The sequence below is a fragment of the Malurus melanocephalus genome, unplaced genomic scaffold (genome assembly GCF_030028575.1).
Source record: "Malurus melanocephalus ecotype Western Australia unplaced genomic scaffold, MMel_1.1 scaffold_125, whole genome shotgun sequence".
NCBI lineage: Eukaryota > Metazoa > Chordata > Aves > Passeriformes > Maluridae > Malurus > Malurus melanocephalus.
In genome coordinates this window covers 1506531-1517664 of record NW_026623357.1, presented here as the reverse complement: position 1 = coordinate 1517664, position 11134 = coordinate 1506531, and the positions used below count along the sequence as shown (strand labels likewise).

Genomic DNA, 11134 nt, shown 5'->3' with positions numbered 1-11134 from the left:
CAAAACAGTCAGATGGCACCTGAGAACTGGAAATGTTTTGGGAGTAATCCTGCACACAGCAGAAATTTATCACTGTTCCCTTTCCCTGTTCCCAGTCAATTCCAGGCATGCAGCCACTTCCAGCCTTCCTTTTCAGCTTCTCTCAAGGAAGGAAAAGAAGATCAAGTGGATTTTCTTGTTTCTGCTGGGAAGGGAGGGTTTGGGAGCCCATGCCAGCAGCAGTTGGAGGGCAGCTGGCATGGGGAGAGGAGGGCTGGAGGGCTGGGGCTGAGCAGGTTCTCACTAGAAGTRGGATGAGACAAGTCTGCATTTTATAAATGCACTGGTTTTTCATACATTCTCATTTCTCCACCTGATGGGTCTGTGAAACAGCCCCAAGTACCAGAAAAGCATCTCAGTCCAAGCTCTTGTTTCCACTGGCACAGAAAATCAGAGGAGGCAGCAGAACACCCCCACCGAGCCCTGTGCTAAAGGAGCTTTGCCAGAAACCCTGTTCACCTTGGGGAAATCTGCTTCCTCTAGGAACATGTGAGCTGTACTCCAGGGAAAGTTGAAAATGAAGARGAAAAGATTGCTCTCTGCTCATTTCCTCAGCAGGAGTTAGATGTGTGTGTTCCTGGTGCTGTGCTGGTTTCCTGAGGCAGCCCCAGTTCCCCACCAGGAGCTGCAGCTTCTACCTGGAGGCCTCAGTGGGGTCCTGTGGTGCAGCTGTTTCCCAGTTCAAGACATTTACTAGTGTTAAGCATTGGTGGTCAGTCTTGAGGCTGTTTCACTGTAGATGATGGTTTAAAACAGGAATTTGTTGCTGTTATTTTCCAAGGCACCCTTTTCCTCACTGGACCATTGAGAGCAGCAGCTTAAYGACATGTTTTGTGTTGCTGGAGCTGCCTCTGGACACACCAGCCACTCCATAATGCTGGGCAGGTAAACACAGGGATTTTGCATATTGTAATTCTGGTTTACCTGTGCTGTCAGGATCATTTTTTCAAGTTCTGTAGGAAYTGCCTTTGCTGTAGCAATGCCAACYTCCTGCAGCAGTGCAGGGCAAACACATGGCTGAAGGCTGGACATGGCCTGTGTTGGGCTTCACTTTGCAGAACACTTCATGACAGAAATGTTTTGATAAAGATTTATTGATGCATGAGACAGAGGTGTTATAGAGTGACCTTTTTTTTTAGAGAAGTACATAATAAGGAAATGTTGCATTAATACTTGTACCAGTGTTACAAAACAAAGGCTGGTATTGCTCTTCCACTGTACCCAGCCACAGCCTCAGCAGTGCAGTCTCTAAAATGTTCCCCATTTAGCCAAGGTGAGTGAACTATGGCCATCCATCACAAAATTAGGAAAGCTTCAAGCCCCTTATTCATTTACAGTGCCACAGGGCAAGCCTAAAAATGCTGATCAATCATCATGGGATACAGAGTGCAAGGTCTACTTGTAAAATAAATGATTTTGCAATTGCTTTGAAAGAAATAAACCACACAGCCTCTCCCCCRGAGCTGTCAAGGTCTTGTTTTCAGCACCCCTGACAAAGGATTTTCCATGTGGGGACGATGACCGAGGCTTCCCTACCGAGGAACAGCACAGATCTTGTAGGGCTGTGGGGCCATTGCGATGCCTATTATGGGCTGGAGGCTGAGCGTGGTGTTTGGGGGTACCTGGAAGGTGAATTTCTGGAGCAGGGTTGTGAAGAAGAGGAAGAGCTCAGCACGGGCCAGCACCTCACCCAGGCAGGCACGCTTCCCTGTGGAGACAGAAACCCACAGCATCCTCAGACTGTGCTTTGGCTGCTGAAAATGCTTTGCTGCCCTTAGGACCGTGGTCCAGCTGTGTTACCCCATTCCTGGATGAGTTCAACCCAAACTAAGCTTCCCAATAATGACTGGCCCCCAAAATTACATGACTTCATGAGGACAATTCACACACACAACCTGGATGTGTCTGTGCTGGGAGAGCTCACCAAGGAGAGCTGCCTGCGGAGGTGTGTGATGCTGGAGTGGGAAATGGGGGCTAAAAGCAACTTCCCCAGGGAAGCTGCTGGCTGCAGAATTGTGTGGTGGCAACAGTGAGGCCCCTTGTGAGCTCAGCCATGGGGCCAGCAGGAGCACAGAGCAATGCTCTTGCCTCAGTGAAGGTGTTCCTAAGGTCTCTGGAGTTTTCATGGGTTTTATTCACCCCCATCTCTTCTGTGCATGTGAAGAGAGACAAGAAAGGGCTCCAGGTGTGGTTGTGGTGCTTTGGGGAGGCCGTGGGAGCAGTTTGAGCAGCCCCTCTCAGGTGTATCTGCCCTTCCTATTGCTGTGTTCCTCTCTGTCTCCACCCTGCAGCTGGAAACCTGAGCTCCCATTGTGAACCATAATTCAGCAAATCTTACCCATAGAAAATGGTAGAAAATAGTCATTTTTCCAGAACTTCCCATCCTTCAGGAAATGCTCGGGGTTAAAAGCTTCAGGGGTTTTCCACTCATTCTTATCAAACAGCAGAGAGGTTAAGTTTGTCATTACAGCAGTGCCCTAAGAGGAAAAAAAAAAGAAAAATAAATCACACTTTCTCTGGCACTGACAGCAAGCGGGGCAGTTTTATCTTCCAGGCTCCTCTCCACAAGGAACATCCACAGTCAAATTCTACTGAAATTATTTGAGCAACACCTCACTGCAGGGCCAGATCTTTCTACTTCTTGTCTGTTTGGAGGTGCAGTTATATAATTGCACTTTTCCCTCATCAGCATCATTTTTATGTGTTGTAATCTTGGGCCAAAGTTCCTGTCAGGGCTGTGAGCTTGGCTCTSTGCCTCAAAGCCATATGTGTGGGGGTGTGGTGCCATTCAGGGAGCAGGAGAATATTGTTTAGATGGCAAAAATCCACATTCAGCAGGAGTGAACTCTGGCCAGGGCAGGGAGCTGGCAGTCTCCCTGGAGCCCCAGCACTCCYGAGTTTACCTTTGGGATGTAGTAGCCATCCACGTAGGCGTCCTGCGATGCCATTCTCGGCACGTTGAAAGGGACAACGTTGCCTTTCCTCTGCACTTCATGGATGACAGCGTTGGTGTAGTGCAGGTTGTTCCTGTCCTCCAGGGCTGGGGGCCGTGCCTGGCCGATGACAGCATCAATCTCAGCTTGAACCCGGGCTGGAGAGAGAGCAGGGATCAGCCCAGGGAAAAACCCTTGGAAAAATATCAGGTGATTGCTGTAAGGGCCCACCAAGGGACCTGAGACACTGTTCACACCTCTTAGAGTGTGGGGACATTCACAACTGGTGTCTCACAAAGCTGTGAGGGAGAAAAGCAAGAAAACACTGGCTTTTTGTGAGCTGTACCTTGAATTTCTGGATGTGTGGCCATAAACAGCAAAGCCCAGCGGATGGTCGMGGAGGTGGTCTCGGTCCCAGCAAAMATCAGGTCGAATGTGCAGGCCATGAGGTGTTCCTCTTGGAAGGTGGCACTGTCCTTGTCCTTCACGAGATGGTGTGTCAGTGTCACGGGGAGAGTGAGAGTCTCCTGGCACCAGCCTTGGTCCAGMCCACCCCAAGGATTTTGGCAGAAGCTGCTGATCCCCTGTGCTCCCATCCCACTGATGGGTGGCCTGAACCTGCTGTCTGCCCTGAGCTCATAAAAGGCCACASAGGCAGCTCAGATGGACAATCTGGGCTTCTTCCCCATCCCTTCTGATTTCTAAGCCCTGCTCCAGRAGGGTTTTCCCCACTGCTGACCTTGGATATCTCCAGCAGGTAGCTGTCGATGTAGTCCCGGAGCTCCGAAGGGTTCCAGTCCTCCTTGTGTTTATTGATCTGCTCTTGCATATATTTTTTCAGCAACCTCCAGTTTTTAAAAATGGTTTGGTGGGCTCCAGGTAAGTGCTTCATGATAGATGGGAAATGGTTGTACAGCTTGGAACACGAGAGGAAAAAGACAAATTGAATAAAGGACTTAAAAACTCTTCTGATGCCAAAACTTGAGAAGCTTGCAATTGCACTTTTTGGATTTCTGGACATGATGAAAACAGTTCACCTCCAGAAAAGCAGAATTGTCATTATGGAGTGATTTGTGTGTTACCCTGTGTTTCAGCAGTCAGGTTGGCAATCAGTGGGTAGGAAAAGCGATTTTGGGTGAGAAAGAGCAGTGTGAGCACAGCACAACTTGAACAGAAGGCAGAAAGAAATTACAGGCAAATGTACCCTGAGCAAAGGAATAGGGATTACAGGAATGGTGATGACCCCTGAATTTTGAGGTTGACTCCAGAGAAGAAACTGCAGCCCTGGGTTGGTGGCAGGAGGGCTGTACCTGGCTCGTGATGGCTCCATGGAGGACAGTCATGTCGTACATCAGCTTCAGCARCCTTTGGAAGTCCTCATCGTGGTATTCAAACCGGTTTCCAAAGATGAGAGAGCAGATGACATTTGAAACAGCATTAGTGACTTTGGGCTGAGGGTTGAAAGGATTCCCTGGAGAAGAAAAAGATCAGTTCTCTTCCACTCCTCTCAGAAAAGGAGAAGACACCTTTTCAGAGGTAAAATAGTCAAGAAATATAAATTGAGTGGCCCCTAATGGGCACTGTCCTAGGTCAGTGCTTTGCTGGGGTGCCTGGCTGACCCCATGAGCTGGCCAAGCTTGGTGGGGCAATCCCACTGATCCCAGTTCAATCAGATTATGGAGATGTTTGTTTACTTGGGAAAGCAAGGTCTGCAGAGTGTCATTGGAATTCCTAGGAAATATCAGCATTTGTGTACACACGGTATATCCCAGAGAGGAGCAGGCTGGAGGAGGGCTATAAATAATGCAGTGGGTGTTGCCTGGCTGCGTTCCCCAGCCAGCTGGGAGGCAGAGCACCTGCAGGAAGGAGCAGRGGGGCTGGCAGGGTTGGAGCATCCCTTGCCAGGTGGGGTATTTGGCAGCATGCAGTGAAATTGTAGCAGTTGATCCCTTCAGCAGAGCTGCTGAGGCCGTGGCACTCACCCTGTTCRTCCCTGAACGCATCTGCCAGGTAGCGGCACTCCTCCTGGATGCGCTCCTCCAGGCTCCTCTTCCCCAGGCCGAAGTTCCGCAGCGTGGTCAGGGTGAACCTCCTCTGTGCCTTCCACAAGTGCCCGCTGGAGGAGATCAGTCCTGGCAGGAACACCCCATGAACCAGGGAGAACAGCTCCAGGGCTCTGCAGGGCCAAGGCTTGGACCTCACAGCTGAGGCACCCCTTGGGGGATAACTCACCGATCTTGTTGAAAACCTCCTCATCAAGGGGAATGTAAGGGCGGTCCATGAACTTGTCCCCTTGCTCTACGAGCACTTCCTTCACCAGCCTCATCCCATTTACCATCACAAACTTCATGCCACCCATGTGCAGGCCGAAGATGTCACCATATCTTTTACTGAGCTGGGAGGGGACGTAAATGAAAGGGGTTTTGTTTGTAATGAATGTGCCTGGTGAGACTGGGACAGCCCTGTCAGGGGACATGGGTGAAAATAAGGGAAGATGAGAGTGGGAGGGGAGACAGAATGTGTGCACTGTGCCTGAGGGTTTAGTCTTTTCTCTTTCCTCTTTTCCTGAATCAGTGATCAGGAGTTGGTGTTAATTTGCCATAAATCAAGTAAACCTCTCCAGGTTTGATTTTTCAGTCCTATTTCTTTCCAATTTTTGTTTCGCCTTATTTGAACCCCCACTCAGACCTATGGGGTTCATGCATCTGTGACTGCACCTGTGYTATGGTGTTGTGCCCTTTGCCCACAGGATTTATCCCCCTCTTTGTACTCAGGTAAATGTCACTGGTGAGGGCAAAGCTCKTGTCAGCCTTCAGGACCAGTTTGGGTTATCCCTTCCCTGCACAGCCAGGGCTGTGGAGCTGCAATCCCTCCATCCCCTYCCCACACTGCCCAGCACACACATACCCTCTGCACTGTGACCGCTGGATCTTTGAAGTCCACAAGGTAGATGTGCCCCAAAAAGGGAAGGCGGAATGGGGTGGGAGGGAAATTCTTTGGATTTCTGTTCTTCATGTAGTCAGCGATGAGCAGGAAGACGAAGAGAAAGATGAGGAATGTCTGGAGGGAGATGCTGTCCCAGAGGAAGTGCAGCATGGCTGGATGGTGGGGTCTGCAGGGATGTGTCCCACAGCAGGTCAGGGCAGGCTGAGCTCACAGGGGGAGATGGGTGATGTGCTGCTGCAGCTGTGGGTGCAAACACAAGAGAGCACAGAGCAGCTTTTGCTGGCCTGCTCTACAAGCTGATTTCCCAACTTTCAGAAAGGATTAAAATCCCTCTTGATTAAATGGAAACATTTCCTCTGATCTGATTTTAAAACAAACTCCACCACGAATCAGAACACCCTCAGGTCCCACTTTCCCCTTCAATATTTTACTGAACCCTAGTTCTCCATGGCCTTGTCTAAAGGACAGAAATCAGCTTTGTGGGATCGAGATGAAAACCTTCTGGCAGCTTCCCCGTGCTCAGGATAAGCCCAGCTCCCCCTTCCCTGGTGCTCTCACCGTGCTGTGTCCCCACGTTGCCTTCTCGGTGCCAGGGAACCTCAGCTGCTCGAGAGCCTCAGGCTCCCCTTGTTTACAGCAGCTCCCTCGCTGCTCTGATGAGTCCCGGGCCAAGCCCCAGGTCTCAGGGGACACCCGAGATAAGGTTGTACAAACCTTTCCCAAGCCATCTGAGTCACAGTTTCGTGTTTCCGTGTGGCAGGGTGACGTGGGCTGGGAGTGAACAGCTCTCCAGGAACTGCAGCYGTTCCTAAGCACCATCATTTTCTGATCTCTGCCGGATGAGTACAGCCAGAGCAGCTTGTTCCAGCCATGCCATGAGCTCTCCAACAATCCCTTTCCCCCTTTGCCCTGTCCTTTGGGCCGTAGCCCCTGGTGAAGTTGTTCCCAAAACCTCACAGAGCTCAGGCGGGTGCTGAGGAGCCAATGCAGAGGGTTGGGGCCATCTGGGGATCTTTGGGGTAGCTGGCAACAGAATGTKCCATGTTTACCCACCCAGGAGCAGCTCCAGATCAGGTTCACACACAGATCACATGTAATTTTGCTGTATATATTGTGTTTTATTGTGTTATATTGTGTTATATTGGGAAAGAAGCAGCAGCACTTTGCCCTTKCATCACGTGGCTCTGCCACAGCCCTTTGCGGTCATCAGAACCTTTTGGGTTCCTTTTCTCCCTTTTRGGGCCATCAGTAGTGGCTGTTGGGACTGTCCAGTGTTGATCACAAGGCACAGAGGTGCACCAGAGCCACTGGAGTGATGCCATACACRTGTTTTCTACAACCCTTACACTTGGGAAGCTTGAGAAGTCAAGTCTCTGTTTCATTGTGGAATTTAAAGAGGAAACGCCTGTTTTTGAGGAGAATCCTTTTATCTCTGGTTTTTAGGAACACTTAGGCATGAGCCCATGGAGATGCAYGTGTTCCCCAGCACTCACATGGGATAAAAGTAAACAAATTCGTGCCTCCTGCCTTTATGGTATGGCATTATTGCATATAATTTTGGTCATTTTCCCCAGCTGATTTAAGAAAAAGAAGATGACTTCAATCATWTATTCTCTCAGTGGAGAGGGGAGGAAACCCTATAGTAGCAAGGAAACAAAGGTTGGGAATGAAAGAGGAAAGAGATCAACATTTATTTGTGAAGCCATTGCAAATAAGACAGAGGTCAGACCTACAGCAGAACAAATAAAAAAGAACAGAGAGAAACTAGTGCTTAGCGCTGAGTGGCTTTGAAAACTTCATCTGTGGAAAAAAAAAAAAAAATCCCGAATCTTTTATGTTTCCTCTTTAACAAAGACAAAAACACGACATGGGAGCCCATGACTGTGAAACAATAATTAAAAACGCAATAGGATTAGAGTGATCAGTGACAGAATCCCCGTGCGCCCGGCGTGGCAGGGATGCGATGTGCAGAGGACTCTCCCCTGTGGCATAAATCTGCCACTGCACAGGGCCTGCTTTGTACCGCAGCAAAGCCGTTATTGGGACAGAGGAGAAAAACAGTGGAAATGAAGCTCGATGTAATCCTCTTTTCCTGTTAACTATTCCGTATCCTATGCGGGTACCCATAGAAAAGTCGCTTATGAAAGGTAAAGCAAAAAAAAGCCGAGGAAATCGAATAATCTTTGCTGTGACTGTCATGTAAAGTGAAGCACACAGGGGACAGCATTTCTAAGCATAAATGCTCGGTCACAGAAATGGAAAGATTCTCTACAAATTGCATRTTTAATTACCTTTTCTGAAGTGACCTGGCACGGGAAGGAGCTCTGTGTCCATCACGGAGGGTGCCCTGTCCCAACCCCCCTTCCTCCGCCCCATGCTATGGCCATGCTGGTCACGCACGGCCACAAATCTTTGCTAGGAACAGAGGGGAAGTGTTCAACTCATGACTTCCCACCACAAAGCCACTGTTCTGACGCTTCCTTCCTGAGAGCCAGCGCTGAGCTGCCACAGGCACGGCTCTCCCAACCCTCTCTGCTGGTCCCTTTCTGCTGGGCTCCAGGTGAACTGCTCCCCAGCAACCCCAGGGATTATTTTATTGCAGCTTTTCTGATTTGTACTCTACTCACTCAAAACTTTGGCTTTTCTAATATAAAACTGCAATGTTGTATTTTTATAGCCCTTCCAGACCTGCTGGAAGCACMGCTCCCTGTGCCATCCCACTTGGGTTGGGYTTTGGTAGAAGCTGCTCCTCACTCCTGTAGCCTCCTAATTAAAAGCTCCCCATACTCTCTGTGAGATCCAAAAATTTCATGCTGTTGCTGCAGATTTTTTATCCCTGGAAGTGTTGAAGGACAGGGTGGGTAGGTTTTGGAGCAGCCAGGTCTTGGGGGAGGAGTGCCTCGGGGTGGAACGAGGAGACCTTTAAGGCCCTTTCCAAGCCAAAGCATTCCTTGATTCTGTGATTCCATCACAAAGTAGCAATGGGATGGTGCAGGGAGTGCCCAGCACACTGAGCCCAAGCCCACCTGAGGCTAAGGATAGGCTGTGGCCACAAGGAAGTCCAAATTGGTGCTGAATCATGAACCCAGAGCTTCTGTGTCCAAGGTCAGCTGTGCTCTCACCAGGGACACCTCAGCTATTTGGGTGCTGCAGTGTTGGGATTTGGGGGTTGCTAAGTGGTTTCTRGGTGATGGACATATTCCCTATTGAAAAGTCAGCATTTAAACCATGCTTTTGCAGCTGGCAGACACCTTCCTGGGCATTGCTGACAGAGGAAATTAGGTAATAAGGCTTTTAAATCYGTGCATTTTGTTAGGCAGGTAGCAGGGATCAGGAATGAGAGGAAGGGAAGAGCCACAAGGGTTGTGTTTGCTGCAGGACGTGCCCTTTGTGCCCTTCCCCTGCGACCCAGATGGGTGCTGGGTCGCCAAGGCCCATGATTTCAGCCCAGAATTTCGGGGGCAGTTGGGAGAAGGGGCATTTCCCAGTTTGTGGGGCTGCAGAGGGGTTTGGGGCAGCCCCAGGCCTGGTTCAGGTGCGGGGCACAGCGCAGAGCTGGAAGGGTTTGGGACAGCGCGTGAGGCTGAGCGTGAAGGCGAAGGACAACTCGGTTTCTGCCGGGGCCTGGAAGGTGAACTTCTGCAGCAGGGCTACGATGAAGATAAAGAGCTCGGTCCTGGCCAGCTGCTCCCCGGGACAAGCCCTCTTGCCTGGAAAAGGAGCACAAATAACCCGAGAGAGTCCCGAGCGAGCTCTGAGCCTCCTCCGGCCYGCGCTGTCTCGCACAGGCTGCGGCAGCTTTTCTTCTTGGAAAGGTTAGGTGGCAATGTTCACCCACACAATCTGCTCAAACCTTCCCCAGAAGTTTCCTGCCGAGCAAACTGCGCCTCTTCCGAGAGGCGAAGAGCGGAATGGTCTGAAAAACGCAGTTATGCAACTTGTGCAAGAAGGAAAAGCCTTATTTTTTTTTATTTTTTTTTTTTTGATCCTGCAATAACAAATTGATTTCCTTCCCGCCCCGAGCAGCCACTATGAACTGTGACTGGGATTTTCACTGTGGGGATGGGCTGGAAGCCGGACAGGAGCAGAACTCCCTACTCTATAAGCAGTGTCTTGGGGGATAAAAAGCAAAGCTTTGCAAAAAGGAGAGGCACCTCCCCATCCATCATCCTACCTGCAGAGAAGGGCAGAAAAGCCTCCCGCCTCCTGTACTGGCCGTTTTCCAGGAAATGCTCAGGATTAAAGGTGTCTGGAGTCTCCCACACGTTTTTGTCGAACATTATGGAAGTCAGGCTGGTCATCAGGGTGGTGCCCTGTGAGAGGTGGGGAAAAGGGGCGATTACACGGCACAGAGGAGCCGATGTGTTGTCAGACTGGGTTATTATTAGCTCTGTAAACTACACTCTTTTAAGGGAAAAACGGGTTTTTTTCTTTTCCCCCTAAGCTAGATAACTAAATGAGGGTGAAAGCCTGCGGGATTGTTCACTTGTGTGTGCCTTTACAAATCGCCGGGTGTTGATCTGCACCTGGAGCTGCAGTAACAGGTGATGTAAATGGAAACCAACTTTAAATTGGTAGCGCTGCATTCCCATAGGAATTTTAGGCAATTTATCAAGTAATTTTCAATTGATTTGTTTAAATGTGCTTTTTTTTTAAAAAAAAAAAAAAAAAAAAAAAAAAACTGATCTGGTTTATCTCCACATTCTTCAACAGCAAGCGAAATATTCTTATCAGAGTGGAGGAAAATGGCCTAGATTTTTTGATTTTTAATTTTCCTTATTGCAACCAGTCATACAAAGGGAAGAGACCAGTTATGTCTAAATCCCATATTTGCTTTTGTAATTGCAGGTCAGTGTGTGTGGAACAATACCCATTACCTGCCTTTCATTGGGTGCTACTTTTAATAGATAATTTTTAGTATTTTGTGTAATTAACAAACCCAAACTGTTTGCATTCCTATGTTTCCTAGCCCTCCATTCCCATAATGTGTGGAGGGCATCCTTTATAAAATTTAAGGGCTAAACTTTTTTAAATCACTGTAAGGATCTCACAGCTCTCCTCTGTGAGGAGGTGAGACCCATAACATCCCCACAGAATCCATTAAGAGGGCTGGTATTTTCTATATAATTATGACATTTCTATWGGATCCTGCTGGTTGGTTGCCTGCCAGGGGAGATTTGGGAGTTGGGCTGTGAAGACCCTGCTCTGGTGGGGTG

At 49.2% G+C, this 11134-nt stretch overlaps 1 protein-coding gene across 1 annotated transcript in view; it reads right to left on the bottom strand.

Moving 5' to 3' along the window:
- Window positions 1–1405: 1405 nt before the first annotated feature.
- The window catches only part of LOC130576057 (uncharacterized), a 17766-nt gene continuing 8037 nt past the window's right edge, over window positions 1406–11134 (bottom strand). The window contains exons 8-18 of the mRNA XM_057370429.1: window positions 10093–10231; window positions 9458–9628; window positions 5880–6124; window positions 5205–5367; window positions 4955–5104; window positions 4283–4443; window positions 3712–3888; window positions 3319–3454; window positions 2943–3130; window positions 2378–2516; window positions 1406–1747 (exon numbers count right to left, since the gene is read on the bottom strand). Coding sequence (XP_057226412.1) covers window positions 1572–1747; window positions 2378–2516; window positions 2943–3130; window positions 3319–3454; window positions 3712–3888; window positions 4283–4443; window positions 4955–5104; window positions 5205–5367; window positions 5880–6124; window positions 9458–9628; window positions 10093–10231 — 1845 coding nt within the window. The 3' untranslated portion in view covers window positions 1406–1571. The remainder of the gene's footprint in view (window positions 1748–2377; window positions 2517–2942; window positions 3131–3318; window positions 3455–3711; window positions 3889–4282; window positions 4444–4954; window positions 5105–5204; window positions 5368–5879; window positions 6125–9457; window positions 9629–10092; window positions 10232–11134) is intronic.